The 19,224-nt window shown below is 50.4% G+C and overlaps 1 protein-coding gene across 1 annotated transcript in view; it reads left to right on the top strand.

Moving 5' to 3' along the window:
- CRPPA (CDP-L-ribitol pyrophosphorylase A) overlaps positions 1-17,749 on the top strand; it is a 134,339-nt gene extending 116,590 nt beyond the window's left edge. Inside the window, exon 2 of the mRNA XM_069226127.1 lies at positions 16,169-17,749. Within this exon, the coding sequence (XP_069082228.1) occupies positions 16,203-17,483 (1,281 nt within the window). The 5' untranslated portion in view covers positions 16,169-16,202 and the 3' untranslated portion in view covers positions 17,484-17,749. The remainder of the gene's footprint in view (positions 1-16,168) is intronic.
- Positions 17,750-19,224: the final 1,475 nt, after the last annotated feature.

Genomic DNA, 19,224 nt, shown 5'->3' with positions numbered 1-19,224 from the left:
AATGCATGGAGTTGTGTGTGATTCCATTGTGTAAGGGGAGGAGGGATGTCCTCTTGGCTGGGTACACGTTGTGTGCAGGGCTATGTGTGCGCCATTAGTGATGGAAACGGGTATGGTGGGCCATTCGTGTTACTGGCTGGACTGTTTGTCTAATGGTGTTCTCCTGTCTGTATTGGCTCTGCAGGTCAGCGCCCATCAAGAGAAGGGTATATGGCGTGCCATCACCAAGGAGGTGCAGACCCTGGAGGTCTATGGCAGGCGGACCACCCACTGTTGCAAACGGTGGGAGAACCTGAGATGCTGGGCACAGAAGACCGCGGAGGCCCAGCTGGGGATGGCATCCCAATGAGGAAGGGGAGCCCGTCGGACCCTGACCCCCCCTGATGGTCTGCATACTAGCGGTGGCCTATCCAGAGCTGGATGGGCGCTTGAGGGCATCACAGCAGCCACAATGAGTGAGTACAATGGCCATAATTGAAGCCCTCGCTGAAGGGGTGATATCCGGGTGGTGGTTGTGTGTCAGTGGGTGCCCGTAGGCCAGGCCAGACATAGCAGCGTAGGTCCTCTGGTGGCTAAGGGTCTGAAGGGGAAATACTGCCTACCTAGCTTGTTAGCATCCACTACTGGTCAGGGCTGCGTGGGTCCCAGGTGTGCTGCAGTTGGCGATGTGTGCTCCTCCTCATGCCTTGGTGGCTAGTAATATCACTGGTAGTACAATGCATAGTGCGTAGGCCTGTACCCAGTGTGTGAGGGTGCTGGGTACGCCACCGCTGGTGTTGGTGCAGTCATTGACCCAGTGTATCCTTTGTCTCTCTCCCCCTCTTTCTTGTTTTGTCATCCTGTCCTTATGTGCAGTAGCATCATCTGGCTGAGGAGCAGAGACACCGGCGACAGAGGGAGCTGCATCCCACAGGGCCCTGAAGGCAGAGTCTACCGACGCTGAGGGTACCAGTGGGACAAGGGCGAGGGGAGCACCACGGCAGAGACTGGAGGGAACAATACAGACTCAGATACCTCTTCCGATGAGAGCTCCCTGGTGGTGGCGGACACTTCTGTGACCAACCCAGCTACAGGTACAGCCGCCATCCCGTACCAGCACCGCCCTCCCAGGAGCCCCTCAGCAAGTTGCCCATGCCCACCCACCCAGGAGGGTGGGCATCTCCTTCGCCCTAGGCACCTCGGGCCCTGCCCCATTCAGCCCTGCTGCCCCGTGTGAGTAGCTATTGACCTCATGAGATCCATCTCTGTAGGGCAGTCAACCATTGTGAATGCCGTCCAGTGGCTGGCAACCCAGATGGAACAATGTAATGCATTCCTGGAGGGCATTCACAGAGGGTTGGCAGCCCAAAGGAGATTGAGCCAAGCTCTGGCCTCCTCTCTGATGGCAGCCATTGTCCCTGTTTCTACCGTCCCCTCTCCAACTACCACTTCCCAGTCCCATTCTCCTCAACCCCAATCCATCCTGAGCACACAGCCAGACGAGCATACACACAAGACAACACTCAAGAGTGTCACAGGCAAACACAAGCACCACACTTCATCCCAGAGGCACTCATACAAACACCATTCAGTTGCAGACACAACAAACATCCACTATTTCCACTGTCTCCCCCTCCTCCTCCTCCACCTCCCACCCAGTTACGTCCATACTCGCACCTGATGCACTACATCGATATCCACTACCTGCATCATCACCACACCAAGCAGAACACACACCTCACTGGCAGACACCTCCACAACATCCATGCACACGTCCCCTGTGTCCTCTCCCACCGTGTCAGTCCCCCCATAGTACACAAATGCAAGCACTCAAACACCCAACAGCCATCCACCGCATAACAGCATACAACCCATAAACCTGCACCCAAATCCAGCAGACAAACACTTCCAACAACCACTCCCTCATCCTCCACTTCCATTACTTCTCCCTCTTCCCTCCCCAATGTCCCTAAAAAGCTTTTCCTTTCCCAGATTGACCTCTTCCCTGCCCCTCCCCCCCCCCGTCCTGCACATATGGCCAGGGTATCAAGGACCCAGCCAAGCACCTCTGCCAAACAGCCCACGGGCCCAGTTTCAGCAGCACCTACTCATGGTGGAAAGGATTCCAGGCCACAAACACTGAAGGAGAAGCAGCCTGCACCAGCCACTAAGAAGGGGAAGGAGCTTGCACCAGCCACTAAGAAGGGGAAGGAGCTTGTATCAGCCACAGAATAGGGGAAGGAGCCTACACCAGCAGCTGTCACAAAGCCGTGGTTGTTCAGCTGGCAGGGAATGCAGGGGCTGAGCAGGAGCCTCCCACAACCACCACCACCACAATGCAGCAATCGGAGGGTGCAAGGGCTGAGCAGGAGCCTCCCACAACCACCACCACAGTGCAGCCATCGGAGGGTGCAGGGGCAGAGCAGGAGCCTTCAACAACCACCACCAGAGTGCAGCCATCGGAGGGTGCAGGGGCTGAGTAGGAGCCTCCAACAACCACCACCACAGTGAAGCCGTCACCGCTGGTGGACGCCATATAGTCCAGCCTCCATGGCTGCTGTGCGGCCTGCCCCCACCAGAACCAGTGGGTATTCACCCACTCTAGAGACTGTGGCCTTACACTCCCCAGGACCAAGCACAGAGCATGTTGCCCCCTCCAGAACCAGTGGGGTATTCACCCACTCGAGGGAGTGTGGCCTTGCACTCCCCAGGACCAAGCACAGGGCATGTTGCCCCCTCCAGAACCAGTGGGGTATTCACCCACTTGAGGGACTGTGGCCTTGCACTCCCCAGGACCACGCACAGGGCATGTTGTCCCCTCCAGAACCAGTGGTCTTGTTTCCGCATCTGGCTGAGGTGCCCCCTCCCCCTGAGGAGCCTGCCTATTTGACAACTGATGCCCGTGCAATATTCTCTCCGTATTGGTGTAGGAATCGAGTGGGGCCTTGGACTTTGACCTGGGGCCTTGTGTCCCCTGTGAAGTATATTTTACCGATTATCGTGGACAAATTGATTATCTTGTGCAGCCGGCTGTGTGAATGGTGTGTGTGTGTGTGTGTGTTTGGGGTGTGTGTTGTGCGTGTGTGTCTCACCCTCGTTTTCCTCCCCCCCTCACCCTGTTTTACGCTAGGCGGCTGTACTCACCGTCATCGTCTTCACCGGCGTTGGTGTTCATGGAGGAGCATGACGTGCTGCCCCCTTTGTGCCCCCCTGAATTGCTGTCTCCCCGATCGTGTATTGTGCCATTATTGTATTTCTGATTGTGTGCTTTTCTTACTGTAACTGCTTGTATTTTTGCTCGTTTTCAGTTTTTTGCCCCTTGTGCGCTCCCCGTTCCCTGCCGCTGCCTCCCTGCGGCCCAGCCCCTGCCCCCATTTGCCACTCCCTCCCGCCTCCCAGCTGCTCCTCCCTCCCCCCTCCCTTCTTAATGGCTGGTGCTGCGCGTCGCGAGTGAGCGAACTCTGACCTGTTTCAGGTCCTGAGCTCGCCCCCCACGACCGCAGCACCAACCTGCTGCCTCCTGCCTGTGTCCCCCGTCCACGCTGCCGTTTGCGTGTTCGAGGCCCTCCTCCACCCGCAGGCATCCTCCTGCGCCTCATCCCTGGTGGCTAGTGGGCTCACTTGACCCGTGTGCCGCTTCCGCCGTCCTGTAAGTTGTTTTTTTCGCTTTTTCTGCGCCTCGCCGCCGGCGCTTCTGCCCCCATTGTGCCCCCCTGATTGCTGTCTCCCCGATCGTGTATTGTGCCATTATTGTATTTCTGATTGTGTGGTTTTCTTATTGTGACTGCCTTTAATTTTGCTCGTTTTCTGTGTTTTTGCCCCTTGTGCGCTCCCCGATCCCTGCCGCTGCCTCCCTGCGGCCCGCCCCCCTCGTGCCCCCATTTGCCGCTCCCTCCCGCCTCCCAGCTGCTCCTCCCTCCCCCCTCCCTTCTTAATGGCTGGCGCTGCGCGTCGCGAGTGAGCGAACTCTGACCTGTTTCAGGTCCTGAGCTCGCCCCCCACGACCGCAGCACCAACCTGCTGCCTCCTGCCTGTGTCCCCCGTCCACGCTGCCGTTTGCGTGTTCGAGGCCCTCCTCCACCCGCAGGCATCCTCCTGCGCCTCATCCCTGGTGGCTAGTGGGCTCACTTGACCCGTGTGCCGCTTCCGCCGTCCTGTAAGTTGTTTTTTCGCTTTTTCTGCGCCTCGCCGCCGGCGCTTCTGCCCCCATTGTGCCCCCCTGATTGCTGTCTCCCCGATCGTGTATTGTGCCATTATTGTATTTCTGATTGTGTGGTTTTCTTATTGTGACTGCCTTTAATTTTGCTTGTTTTCTGTGTTTTTGCCCCTTGTGCGCTCCCCGATCCCTGCCGCTGCCTCCCTGCGGCCCCGCCCCCCTCGCACCCCCATTTGCCGCTCCCTCCCGCCTCCCAGCTGCTCCTCCCTCCCCCCTCCCTTCTTAATGGCTGGCGCTGCGCGTCGCGAGTGAGCGAACTCTGACCTGTTTCAGGTCCTGAGCTCGCCCCCCACGACCGCAGCACCAACCTGCTGCCTCCTGCCTGTGTCCCCCGTCCACGCTGCCGTTTGCGTGTTCGAGGCCCTCCTCCACCCGCAGGCATCCTCCTGCGCCTCATCCCTGGTGGCTAGTGGGCTCACTTGACCCGTGTGCCGCTTCCGCCGTCCTGTAAGTTGTTTTTTCGCTTTTTCTGCGCCTCGCCGCCGGCGCTTCTGCCCCCATTGTGCCCCCCTGATTGCTGTCTCCCCGATCGTGTATTGTGCCATTATTGTATTTCTGATTGTGTGGTTTTCTTATTGTGACTGCCTTTAATTTTGCTTGTTTTCTGTGTTTTTGCCCCTTGTGCGCTCCCCGATCCCTGCCGCTGCCTCCCTGCGGCCCTGCCCCCCTCGCTCCCCCATTTGCCGCTCCCTCCCGCCTCCCAGCTGCTCCTCCCTCCCCCCTCCCTTCTTAATGGCTGGCGCTGCGCGTCGCGAGTGAGCGAACTCTGACCTGTTTCAGGTCCTGAGCTCGCCCCCCACGACCGCAGCACCAACCTGCTGCCTCCTGCCTGTGTCCCCCGTCCACACTGCCGTTTGCGTGTTCGAGGCCCTCCTCCACCCGCAGGCATCCTCCTGCGCCTCATCCCTGGTGGCTAGTGGGCTCACTTGACCCGTGTGCCGCTTCCGCCGTCCTGTAAGTTGTTTTTTCGCTTTTTCTGCGCCTCGCCGCCGGCGCTTCTGCCCCCATTGTGCCCCCCTGATTGCTGTCTCCCCGATCGTGTATTGTGCCATTATTGTATTTCTGATTGTGTGGTTTTCTTATTGTGACTGCCTTTAATTTTGCTCGTTTTCTGTGTTTTTGCCCCTTGTGCGCTCCCCGATCCCTGCTGATGCCTCCCTGCGGCCCCACCCCCCTCGCGCCCCCATTTGCCGCTCCCTCCCGCCTCCCAGCTGCTCCTCCCTCCCCCCCTCCCTTCTTAATGGCTGGCGCTGCGCGTCGCGAGTGAGCGAACTCTGACCTGTTTCAGGTCCTGAGCTCGCCCCCCACGACCGCAGCACCAACCTGCTGCCTCCTGCCTGTGTCCCCCGTCCACGCTGCCGTTTGCGTGTTTGAGGCCCTCCTCCATCCGCAGGCATCCTCCTGCGCCTCATCCCTGGTGGCTAGTGGGCTCACTTGACCCGTGTGCCGCTTCCGCCGTCCTGTAAGTTGTTTTTTCGCTTTTTCTGCGCCTCGCCGCCGGCGCTTCTGCCCCCATTGTGCCCCCCTGATTGCTGTCTCCCTGATCGTGTATTGTGCCATTATTGTATTTCTGATTGTGTGGTTTTCTTATTGTGACTGCCTTTAACTTTGCTCGTTTTCTGTGTTTTTGCCCCTTGTGCGCTCCCCGATCCCTGCCGCTGCCTCCCTGCGGCCCCGCCCCCCTCGCGCCCCCATTTGCCGCTCCCTCCCGCCTCCCAGCTGCTCCTCCCTCCCCCCTCCCTTCTTAATGGCTGGCGCTGCGCGTCGCGAGTGAGCGAACTCTGACCTGTTTCAGGTCCTGAGCTCGCCCCACACGACCGCAGCACCAACCTGCTGCCTCCTGCCTGTGTCCCCCGTCCACGCTGCCGTTTGCGTGTTCGAGGCCCTCCTCCATCCGCAGGCATCCTCCTGCGCCTCATCCCTGGTGGCTAGTGGGCTCACTTGACCCGTGTGCCGCTTCCGCCGTCCTGTAAGTTGTTTTTTTGCTTTTTCTGCGCCTCGCCGCCGGCGCTTCTGCCCCCATTGTGCCCCCCTGATTGCTGTCTCCCTGATCGTGTATTGTGCCATTATTGTATTTCTGATTGTGTGGTTTTCTTATTGTGACTGCCTTTAACTTTGCTCGTTTTCTGTGTTTTTGCCCCTTGTGCGCTCCCCGATCCCTGCCGCTGCCTCCCTGTGGCCCCGCCCCCCTCGCGCCCCCATTTGCCGCTCCCTCCCGCCTCCCAGCTGCTCCTCCCTCCCCCTCCCTTCTTAATGGCTGGCACTGCGCGTCCGCGCGCAGCGGGCGCGCCGCTGGCGCGCCAGAGGCGCGCCAGAGGCAAGCCCGTCTGCGCCCGTCCGCGCCTGGACCGCGCCCAGCGCCACCCCCCCTGGTCCTCGCGCCCCCCGCGTCCACTACTCAGCCAACGAACTCTGCGCTTTCAACACCGGCTCCTCCACGGAGTGCTTCCTGGCGTCCCCGAAGCACACTAAAGGACCTTTTTCCTGCCGCTCCTGCAACTTCTCCTGCATCAGAACGACAAAACCAACAATAGAATCGCTCTGGGATTTGCTCGACTCCACTGCACCCGACGTGGCCTTCCTGACCGAAACCTGGTGGAACGACTCCTCGGCTCCGGACATCGCCATCGCCATACCGGCGGTTACAAAATCACCAGAAGAGACCGAACCAACGGAATCGGCGGCGGAATAGCCATCGCTCACAAAGCTACCCTCAAAATCCACACCCACTCGGACGAGCCGAACACCTCCACTTCCAGATCCACACGGACCCCAACACGACCCTCAGAGGAACCCTCATATACCGCCCTCCAGGACCAAGAGCCCCCTTCAGCGACACCATCGCCGACCTCGCAAGCACCCACGCCCTCGCCTCCACTGATTACATCCTCCTGGGAGATCTAAACTACCATCTGGAAAACGCCAACGACGCCAACACCGCATCACTGACCTCCAACCTCCTCAACCTCGGACTCCACCAGCTAGTCAACACTCCCACCCACATCGCCGGACACACCCTTGACCCCCTCTTCACCTCAAGCAACCACATCTCTTTCAGCCACACCGCCGAACTCCACTGGACCGACCATCACTGCGTCCATTTCACCTATAAGAAAATCACAGAGCAACACCGCATCCAGCTACCTCCTCACCGCCGCTGGGGCAAAGTCACCCAAGACCAACTGACCAGCACCCTCATCAACAACCCTCCACCCGACGCAACCGACCCGAGCACAGCCGCCATCAATCTCCATCAATGGATCCTCGACTGCGCCAACACCCTTGCCCCACTCAAGAAACCCACTGCAATCCAAGGAAAGAAAAAACCAGCCTGGTTCACAGACGATCTAACCACCTCCAAAAGCATCTGCCAGAAGCTCAAAAAGAAATGGATCCAAGAACGCACACCCGACAACCTCGCCACCCTCAAAAACGCCAACCGTGAACACCACCAACGGATCCGCCTCGCCAAGCGCGCCCACTTCACCGAACGCATCAACAACAACGCCCACGACTGCAAAGAACTCTTCGGCATCGTGAAGGAACTCTCCAACCCAAAAGCCAACTCCAACGACATCCCGCCCTCCCAGAAACTCTGCGACGACCTCTCCACCTTCTTCCACCAGAAAATCGCCACCATCCACGACAGCTTCAACACCGGTCCACTGCCAGACCCCACCCCCGACGTCTCCTCCCACGACTGCCGCCTCACCGCCTGGACCCACGTGGATGATGCAGAAACCATAACAACCATGAACACCATCCACTCAGGCTCCCCTACGGACCCTTGCCCTCATCACGTATTCAACTCAGCCAACGCCACCATCGCCCCCGAACTCCGCAAGATCATCAACCTCTCCTTCACTTCCGCCACTTTCCCGGACAGCTGGAAACACGCAGAAATCCAACCCCTCCTCAAGAAACCCAAAGCCGACCCCAACGATCTCAAAAACTTCCGTCCGATCTCTCTCCTCCCTTTTCCAGCTAAAGTCATCGAGAAGATCGTCAACACTCAACTCACCCACTTCCTCGAAGACAATTCCATCCTGGACCCCTCACAATCCGGATTCAGACGAAACCACAGCACTGAGACTGCTCTCCTCGCCGCCACAGATGACATCAGACATCAAATGGACAACGGCGAAACCTCAGCCCTCATCCTCCTCGACCTATCAGCCGCTTTTGACACAGTCTGCCACCGCACCCTACTGACCCGCCTCCAGGAAGCCGGCATCCAAGATAAAGCCCTCCACTGGATCTCATCCTTCCTCTCCGACAGAACTCAGAGAGTCCGTCTCTCCCCTTTCCGCTCCAAAGCGACCAACCTCATCTGCGGCGTCCCCCAAGGATCCTCCCTCAGCCCTACGTTGTTCAACGTCTACATGGCCCCCCTCGCTAAACTGGCCCGCTAACATCATCTCAGCATCATCTCCTACGCCGACGACACCCAGCTCGTCCTCTCCCTGACCAAAGACCCGCTCACCGCCAAAACAAACCTCCACGAGGGACTAAAAGCCATCGCCGATTGGATGAACAACAGTCGCCTGAAACTCAACTCCGACAAGACGGAAGTCCTCATCCTCGGGCGCACTCCCTCGGCCTGGAACGACTCATGGTGGCCCTCCGACCTCGGACCCCCGCCCACCCCTGCCAACCACGCAAGAAACCTCGGCTTCATCCTGGACTCCGCCCTCACCATGTCCAAACAGGTCAGCGCCGTCTCCTCCTCCTGTTTCAACATCCTTCGAATGCTCCGCAGAATCTTCAAGTGGATTCCAACAGAAACCAGAAAGACGGTGACCCAGGCCCTCGTCAGCAGCAGACTTGACTACGGCAACGCACTCTACACAGGCATCCCAACCAAAGACATCAAACGACTCCAACGTATCCAAAATGCCTCCGCCCGACTGATTCTCGACATACCCCGCCGATGTCACATCTCCCCTCACCTGAAGGAACTCCACTGGCTCCCGGTAGATAAGAGGATCACCTTCAAACTCCTCACCCACGCTCACAAGGCCCTTCACAACACCGGACCCTCCTACCTCAACACCAGACTTAACTTCTACACTCCAACACGTCAACTCCGATCCGCCAACCTCGCCCTCGCCATCGTACCCCGAATCCAGCGCAAGACCTCCGGCGGCAGATCCTTCTCCTTCCTCGCCGCCAAGACCTGGAACTCTCTCCCCACACCTCTACGCCAGACCCAGGACCTCCTCGCATTCAGAAGGCTCCTCAAGACCTGGCTCTTCGACCGCTAAACAGCAGCGCTCCACGCCCCCCCCCTCCCCCCAGCGCCTCGAAACCCTGACGGGTACATAGCGCGCTTTATAAATATTGTGATTGATTGATTGATTGATTGACGTAGAAGATCATCGGGAAAACATGCAGTTCTGGTTCCATGGCGGCGTGGTTCTTCCCTGTGTCTTCAATGGTGAGTCCTTTGACTTTTTATTCTGTTTCCGCCAGGCTTTTGATGGCGTTGGTACCGCCCCGGAAAAGGTGGTAGTTTCCTGTGTCAAAATATGGTGGGCGGTACTTTGTCTTCTGCCTGGCTGTAGGCGGCTACCGCCGTGGTGACTGTTGTTTCTGCCCTGGCGGTCGGTGTGGTACATTGGCTGTCTTTTGGATATATCACCGCCTTGGTCATAATTTGGCGGTAATTATTCCCGCCCCTTTATCACCCACCGCCAGGGTCATAATGAAGGCCTTAGTGACCTGAAAATTGACGTGATATGTTTTTCATTAGGATATTAACATAAGCACTGCTTTGACATGTTATCTGTCTCTGTTGGAGGGTATTTGTTTGTGGTACATATTTTTCATTCGCTTCACTCTGTGCCCTTCTTTGGTGTTTTTTGCTCTGTGACAAGGAAGGAGCCTCTTATTTCCCATGCTTGTCACACCGTGAGTAGCAGCACGGCTCGCCCAACCGCGTGCTGCTTTATCAGCAGGATGCTTCATTCACTTGCCGTCAGCCTAGGGGGTTTTCTGGTGGGCCACAATGGCATTCAAGAAGGCCATTTCTCAACTGGGTTGCTAGTATAGTATACAGCTTCTTCTCCCTGGGGGGCCATGCTGGAGTTCACCTTAGCTCTCCTTCCCAGAATTCTTGGGTAAGAGTTTTCTTATGCCCTATCCATCATGTTGGTCCTTCTGTGCTATGTGGCTATTTTTTCCCAATCCATCATGGCAGTCTTGCTTCTTCCTTGATGTCACTTCCTGTTTTAGAATATAAATGAAACATGGCTGCCTTCTTCCTTGTGTTGTAACAGTCTTTGCTTATGTAGATATTTTCACGCTCCTGTTGACCATCTTTTCTAGGAAATTTCCAGTTTCCTCATGTGTGTTTTCCAAGTTCCAGTTTGCTCAGTTCCAGGCTGGTAATAAGGTACTTTACAGCAGTCCTTTATTGCTGCCCGTAATTGGGTTCTGGTCTAGCCTTGTCACCTGGAAGCCTCCTTTTGCTATCAGAGTTTTTGTCCCTTCAGGGTTTTTCTCTTGGGGGCTCCTTTTGGAGGGCAGTATCTGCTTAGGCACTACCTGTGTCAGCGACATCTTGGCTACCAGAATGGGTCGGCCTCATCTCTAGATAATGACAGTCCAAACCTTAGCACACAGATACTCAAATTACTGCAAATCCACAGCTAGAAGCCTGCCACTTGAGGAACCTGACAATGCATCCTTATGCTAAATCTTGATCATTTTCTCACTCTGAAATATTGCAATCCCCAATAGTTTTACTGTGCACATTAGACATAGCTGTTGTGACTAGATTAGCTGAAAAATGTGTTTGAAGTGTAAATCTGCCCTGTCAGTGTATTTGTCAGGTCGAGATTGTGTGTGTTGCATTAATGTCCTGTATCCCCTGCAATTACCAACTCTGTAGTGTAATTAATGTTTTTGAGACAGATGATCTATTTTGAGTACCCCCAAGTTGGCATGCATGCCATGCCTACTCTAAAAGGTCAAAGCCCCCCTTCTCGGCCTCCAAGAATTAGGATAACTTCTCAACCATCTCTAGCTAACAATTATATCCTGACCTGCAGACTCCTTTCCTACCCAGCACCCTTCCTGCCCCACCATTCCATCGCTGCACATCTTATAAACTCCCTCCTCTGCGTCTCTCCTGCAGTTCCTTCATTTCACACCACAGTGGCCATTTTGAAGACTGACTCCTTCACCATCCACCCTCAAATCCACTTCTCAATTCCAGACATTTATGCTGACTTTCTCCAAAGACTTTGTTACACCCTGCCTCAGCCTTGTGGGAAACTTTCTCACAAGGGGTACAGGTAATCATTCACTCTTGACTGCAGTCCACTGAAGGCTTTGCCAGGGAATCTGGTGAGAGGGGTGAGGTAGCTGCCATCTAGTAACTGGGGCTCATGCCTCAAACAGCTGAACTCATATCCACAAATTACTGCCCAGGTATTTTCAGCCTTGCCTAGATGACCTGGCAAGAAAACCCACAGAAAGTACAGACAAAGAAGCAAGGTACATTCCCTTCTGATTGGAAGACAGTTTTAAATTGTAGGGAAAACTGGCATTTTGGTTGGCTTTTGCTTCCCACTAGTGCTCCATGAGCTGAATAAACACTGCCTTTCCAGCCCAAGGACTTAATCTAGACTTTGAGTTAACTATGGCCACCACTGTAGAGAAGATGTGTGCCAGGGACATGGCTTTTGGCAGTTGCCCTTCTTAAGGGATAAGCCCTGAACAGTGGAAACATTCTTGGTTCCTGACCATAAGAATAGGAAGCTGAACTGACCAGGAAAAACAGAAATTCCTCTGTCCTATATGGGTGATACTCATTTGTACTCTCTATTGAGCACATTGATATTGCCCTGATAAAGATCTTTAAAGTTGGTCTCTAATGTACGCAACTAGATGCAAAAGAACTGCATGAAGCTATATTCCAGCAAATCCAAGCTTTTTGGGGGGGAAATACAACCCCTTTAACCTACTGTGATGTTGGCTGACCTTCTTTGGTGAGCTACCAGCTTTGGCCAAGGTGGCAAACAATTTAGAAGTAAAATTCGATCAGGAACTTTCCTTCAAAGACTAAATTAGTGTTGAGACAGGGACCTGCTTTTGAACTTCAAAATAGTTGTGAAAGATCTTGAATCTTCTACCACTCCAGACTTGAAAACCAATTGTACTGGCCCTGGCCATCTCTAAATTGAAATATGCAAGCTCCTTCTACTTGGGTGACCCTGAGTACCTAATTAGGAGGCTCCATCTGACCCAAAATGTGTCAGCCAGAGTCATACTTAAGGTTGCTAAGACACAATCAGTTCAGACCAGTCCAAGTAAATCCATTGGCTCACTAATAAAGGACAAATCAAGTTAAAGACTTTTGTAATCTTATTCCGGGCAATTCACAAAAAAGGTCCTGCGTAATTTATGAATAGGTTTAGCAACTACCATCTCCCTAGAGTTATTTGCTGTGCTAACAAGTGCCTTCTTCATGTTCCTAGACTTGCAAAATAAACTTGTGGCCAGGCCTAAAATTGCCTTTTTATTAAATATGGGTCACCCCAAGGTAGGCCCCAAATAGCCCTTGGGGCAGGGTGCATTGTATTTAAAAAGTTGTCTATGTACTTTTAAGTTTTAAATGTACCAGTAGTGAAAAATTCAAACATTTGATTTTCACTACTATGAGGCATACCCGTGCCATAGGATAAAATTGAGTTACCTTATTACATTTAATAAGTGATAACTTTTGTTTGGGAGCAGGTAGTAATGCCATGTTCGGCATCTAAAGAATTGTAATTTAAAATCTCTTTAACTGTAAAGTCAGATTTTAAGTCACAATTCTGAAAATGTCTCTTTTATAGTTTGCATTTTCCTGTCCTATTTGGTGCCTGCAGCCTGTTCCTGGGTCACATAACTTGGTGTAGTTGGCAGTTGACCTTTGTGTATGCCTCCCAGAGAGCCACACAATAGAGAGACTGGGTATTGGCAGGAAGGGCCATCCTAGCAGGACGGGGGCAGGGTGAAGCTGTGCACAGCCTCTCTTCCACTTCAAAGATACTGCCTTAGCACGCACACCGTAGCCTTACCCCCAGAGCTGGGATCTGGACAGGAAAGCAGGAAATTCCAGACCCTTCAGTGGGGGAAAACTCCAGAAGTTTCTTCCACTTCAAAGGTGGTACTAGGTATAAAACAAAGACCCTCAGACCCACTCTATAGTTCACTTCTGTGCTTGTGGAGGACTCTAAGAGGACTGCCCTGCTGCACCCAGAGGATTGCCCTGCTACATGAAGCCTGACCTGTGCCCTCAGAGGACTGCCCTGCTGCTTGAGACCTGCTTATCTGCTTGAACCCATGACTTCCACAATGACCCGAGGGCTAATTGGCTGGCCTCCTGATCAGAGCCTCCGGGACAGAAAAGGCTCCAATCATTTTGAACATGTGCCTGGACAGCCTGAGTAAGTCCTGACCCTCCAAGTGTTGCCCTACCAGTCCTGGACCCTGGGATGTGGTGCTAAAGGTGTAAAGAGAGCAAAAAAATAAAACTTAGAACGCAGAAAAGCTTCAGTCAAAAAGTGCTCTGAGAACTAAGAGAAGACCTAGACCTACCTGCTTGCCAATCCGCCAAAGGTTCATCGTAGTCAGCCTGACTACACTGTAGCTCCTGCTCCATTCTTCTCCACAGCAGCAAATCCTGTTCAGCGGCCACTCGCAGAAGAGTTATGTGGCCTTGTGGAGTCCTTATCGGCTACATCCTGCAGCTTCAAACTATTGGAGTTTTACAACTTGGATAAAAGAGACTACATCCAAACAAAGAAATCTTCACCGCACCACACTCCAGTGGCTCACTGATGAAGATGCCTCCTCCTTGGACATCGCCACCTATCCTGCCCTTTTGAACTTTACCTTCTTAGACAGTTTTCTTCAAATTTTCTTCGAAGTCTAAGGTAAGCAGAGACCGGACCTAATCCACTTCATGTATCTAAACCGCACTTTGTTGGTGGTCGTACATAACTTTTGACTTGGCCCTGGTGTTGCATGACTAGATGTCCACGGTTGGCACTTCAATCTTTTATGGTCTATTTTTCACTTTAAAATTCATTACTCTGGCTTTGCTGATTGGATTTTTTTATTTTTCGGTCATATAATTTATTAATATTTACTCTGTTTTTCTAAATTGGTGTGATATTTTTCTTGCGTGGCGTTTTCACTTAATTATCATTTAAGTGCTGCATAATACATAATACTTTAAACATTGGATCCAAGTAAAGCCTTACTGTTTTTTTGCCAAGCACAGATTATTTTAGTAACTTTTTGTGGTGTACCCTGAGAAGTATTGTGGCTGTTGATTAAGTAGGTATTCACCCCCTGCATACCCCCCCCCCCATACAACAACCTATTTCTCACAATATGTTTCCCTGTAATAAAATAGAAATAACATTGCATTTGTTACATAAAATACATTTAATATTTCCTTAACCATTGTTATTAACTGTTTATTGTTTCAAATACCCTAATTTGCACATTAGTGCACTTTCTGGCTATTTAGGAATTCCATGAAATCTAAGTATAACTGAACATTCCAAAATGTCCTCCATTTCAACAGAAAACCCTATGATGTAAATGTTTATCATGTCTTTCTTGTTATTATTTCTCATTATCTTTGGTGGAGGGAGGAGAGTAAGGACTGGAGGATTCACTGTACAAAGCCATCCAGAGCTACTTTAATTGACAGTTTTTTACGTGTTGACTATCTTATGAGAAAGTTCATTTTTGCTTGTATCCATAGCTTTAAACCAGTTTTATCTCAGCTACTGCTTCTTAATTTGTTTGTGTTCTGTTAGAAATGACTTTCAGATCTTTGTCAAAATAAGTAACCTTTCTGAAAGAGACCTTGATCTTACCCAAGATGAATTGCAATGTTTGTTTGAAACCTATTGTGTATATGCTAGTTCAAAAGTCCTGTTCCTTAGCCCACCTTTTTCAAAAGAGGACACATACAACCCTAATCCTGGCACCATTCCCAATCCTCCCAAAATCTTTCTCTTCAAATAAAAAAAATAAACTTGTATCTGCCTGTGGTGCATCCTTTCTGTAATAAAAATCAGTTGATCTTTACATTTGTACTCTGTCTTTGCATCCACAAAGCATTTATCACTAGGCCACCAATACTGTGCATTTTTATTATATTGTTTTGTTATTCTGTTTCACGTGAGAGAAGAAGGAGCAATGGTTCCATTCTGATCAGTATACCATATTTTTCAAATATCCATACATACACCACACATTTAAATCACTGTTTATCCTTTTATTAATCAACTATTTGCATAATCATTATTGGGCACCAGTTTACACCAAAGAACTGGAAAATCACTCATCAAACGTAATATAGCCCTATCCCATTTAATAAGAGTTAATGTGAAAATTAAGTAATTGATTGCCTGCGTTGGAGCACTAGAGGGAAATGTCTCCATTTCTTTACTTTTGCTGTTTCTCCAAAGTACAACAGTCTGAAAAAAGTGCAAAATACTTCTCCATTCCAACTACATAAAATATTTCCATCATATGTTACCATTCTAATACTGACAGTGATTGACAGCATCTGTAGCTTCTCAGGATGGAGATGGGAGGATTTCTAAAATATGTTATATTTATCTTTTTGCAAATCCTAATAAGAGATTGTAAGATTTTGTTTTCACCGAGCTCATGCCCCAGATCTTTGCCAATATTTGAATATCGTTATTAATTAATGGTGTGTGATGGACCTTGGAGAGGTTTGTCATCTCGTCATTACTTCAACATGAGTTAGAAAATGTCTTCATTTGCTCCATCGTTCAGTAATGAAAAATTGGGTGGTGACCTGGCAAACCTATTTATCTGTCCTTTAAAGAGGGTCACTCCCTGTATGATTGTCAATGTGAGCAATGTCTGGAAATCAGGGGTTAGATGCACTTTTTGATAAACTGAATTTCTGCTGTTGTTTTTGTCATGCAGGTGTCAGAACAGTGCCACTTTCTTCAGTCACCCAATGTCATCTCCCAAACATGTTGGCAGTGGTAAGGTGGCAGGAATGGGGAAGCCACAAGTGGCAGCTGTGCTTCCAGCGGGAGGGTCTGGCGAGAGGATGGGCGTCTCCACTCCAAAGCAGTTCTGTACAATCCTGGGGAGGCCTCTCATCAGTTATACAATACAGGCATTTGAGAGAGTCAGATGGATAAAGGAGATTGTGGTGGTCGTGCCTGCTGAGAAAATTGACTTGATGCAGTCCATCATTCACAAGTATGGACACAAACGGGTCACACTGGCAGAAGGTGGCACAGCACGACACCGGTCAATACTTAGTGGACTGAAGATGCTGGCGCAGAGTGAGTCTCCTGTTTCTAAACTCTGGAAGCCTGATGTGGTCATCATTCATGATGCTGTGCGGCCTTTTGTGGAAGAAGATATTCTTCTCAAGGTGACAGCAGCAGCAAATGAGCATGGAGCCGCTGGAGTAGTTCGTCCTTTGATCTCCACAGTCATTGCGTCTTCTGAGGTTGGCTGCTTAGACTATTCACTTGAACGTGCTAAACACAGGGCTAGTGAGATGCCACAGGCTTTCCAGTTTGATGCCATCTTCCAAGCCTACCTTCAGTCTAGTGACTATGATTTGGACTATGGTACAGAGTGCCTGCAGTTAGCATTGAAGTACTCAAGCATGCCTGCTAAACTGGTGGACGGTCCCCCCGATCTCTGGAAAGTAACGTACAGCCGGGACTTGTATGCAGCAGAGTCTCTGATCAAGGATGGGCTCTCACAGTATGTCTGCCTGATAACAGTTATGAAGGAAGATGTTGTTCAAGTTGGCTTTCTTCTTCACGAAACTCTGAAAACCCATGGGAAGCAAGTGAAGGGCATCTCACCCTCCATGTGTGAAAATGTTTCTCAACTGCAGTCCCTCTTCAAGGACAAACCCTGCTACAATTTTATTTGTATAAACACAAAAGAGTCAAGTTTTGAAGACGCAGAAAAGATGGTTGATCTTCTTGGAAGTAGCAGCCTTCCCATTTTATACCCTGTACTTTTATTTTCAGTTCACTTGGTTGGACCGGAAGGCTCTTCTTTGTATGATAAACCACAAGAGCTTGAAGGTATCAGAGATCTTTCCCATAAAGCAATGAAGAAAAATATTTGGGTCTATGGGCTTGTGATCAATCTTACAAAGATTGAACAGCAGCTTCAGGAGACTGTGTGCAGGGGTGCTGCTATTATCATGGCTCTAATAAAAGATAGATGTGGTACACTGGCAGGGCAGTTGTTGGTAGCTTAAATGCCTTCAGGCGGATTTAGGGGTTGGTACCCTAAATGTCCCCATTGTACATCTGCAGGTAACCTGACCTCCTCGAGGTAGGACAGCTGCTAATGGCAGGATTCCTGGAGTGAGCATGACTGCATTTAGGGTTCTACATATGCATGTGTTTGTTGACTGCACAGCGATTCAGAAATGACTGAACCTGGAGTGTCATCCAAGTTTTAGGCACCCTAGTTTAATGAGTGCAGTGAGTGCTACAAATTAAATCTGTGGGATATGCTTCAGAGGTTTATGTGCCTACATTTAATTCCTTACACTATTCCGCAAACACAGACCATGTTCTGCTACTTCTGTGTGTATTGTTTAAACATCCTAAAGATCTTAAGATGGAACCTGTCGCATCTCATTTGAATTAGTTTTGGCAGTATTACCTGAGACACTGGCCTATAAGTCTTTGGGGGAGAAGTAGGTTTTCAGGACCCTCTTGAAGCCGGAATTATTCATTGTCTCTTGGTGCTCTTGGAGAGAATGCCGTAGCTGCGCTCTTGTGAAGCAAAGTTGTTATTAGATTGGAGTTTGCTTATCAAATTGTAGGGTTGGTGGTTTATCTAGAATGTTTTGCACAGGTATAGAACCTTTTTCTGTGAAATGTCCCATGCAGGGCTCCTATAGTGTGGCAGAGAGATTTGTTGGATTATGAGACAGACACATCTTGATGTGCCATTTTGATTTTTCTATTTAATTTAACAAATCTTATGCATCACTGGCATTGTCCAGTCTAGATTTAAAGATGTCCAAGATAAACATTGAATAGAACAGACAGAAGTACACCAAAAATTAGACACAATTTAAAAATCAGTAAACATCCAGTTCATACTGGTCCAGTAATAGACGTAGCTCATTCAAATTTTCTCCGAGAACTGAATTTAGAGAGAATACACTAAGTAAAGACTAAACACTGCATGATCTCTCAGTGAAAGATACATTATCAGAAATCACCCGAGTGAAAACTATTTATTTCTGTTGTCTATAGCTCTTGGCCTGTTTGTATGGAGTTGTGTTCTCCCATAGCAAGATGATAGAGAGAAACCTAAGTAATCAGCATTAAGTTGTTTAATGTTGATAAGTGCTTGCATCCAGTACTGTAGAAAATCAAAACAAATTAGACTTGGTCCTAAAGAAGCAAAGTCGAGAAGTTCCTTTGACCTTAGGAATGGCATGCGGCCATCCAGCTGGAGGAAATTACACTTCGAAATTTGGGGGACAAGGCATAGTGCATATGGAGCAACAAACAGTAAACGTTGTAGGAGGAACAAATGCCAGGATTTTAAAGATTCTAGGCCTGAATCCAAGAGAAATAACACAAGGGTGCCAATACAAGTTTTGGAATTCTCAAAACTTTATCTTTAGTGTTCTTTACATTTGTGATCAGAAGCTGAGAGTTTCCTCAATCTACTGAGTCAGTTAAGTGTCTCCCAGTAGTTTGGGGAAAATCTCAGCTTTATGACTAAAAGCTACAGCTTTCTTGTACAAATATGCTGTGGAAACGCGTCAAGCTTTTAAGGTTTAAGGGAATGCAGTAGCCACACATAATTAGTAGTTTGCAATCCAGAGATGAGCATACAGCCAGACCACATTTAAGTGTGTCCCACGAGTTTGGACCAAATCTTGGTTTTGTGTCTACAATTGGAAATGCACTAATAAACACTATTCCCTCATGAAAGGCAGAGGTTACTTCGAGAGACATCATGGCGGAGTT

Source organism: Pleurodeles waltl, chromosome 3_1 (genome assembly GCF_031143425.1).
Source record: "Pleurodeles waltl isolate 20211129_DDA chromosome 3_1, aPleWal1.hap1.20221129, whole genome shotgun sequence".
Classification (NCBI taxonomy): Eukaryota; Metazoa; Chordata; class Amphibia; order Caudata; family Salamandridae; genus Pleurodeles; species Pleurodeles waltl.
The sequence above is the reverse complement of the archived record's forward strand: the minus strand, read 5'-3'. Positions and strand labels throughout refer to the sequence as shown.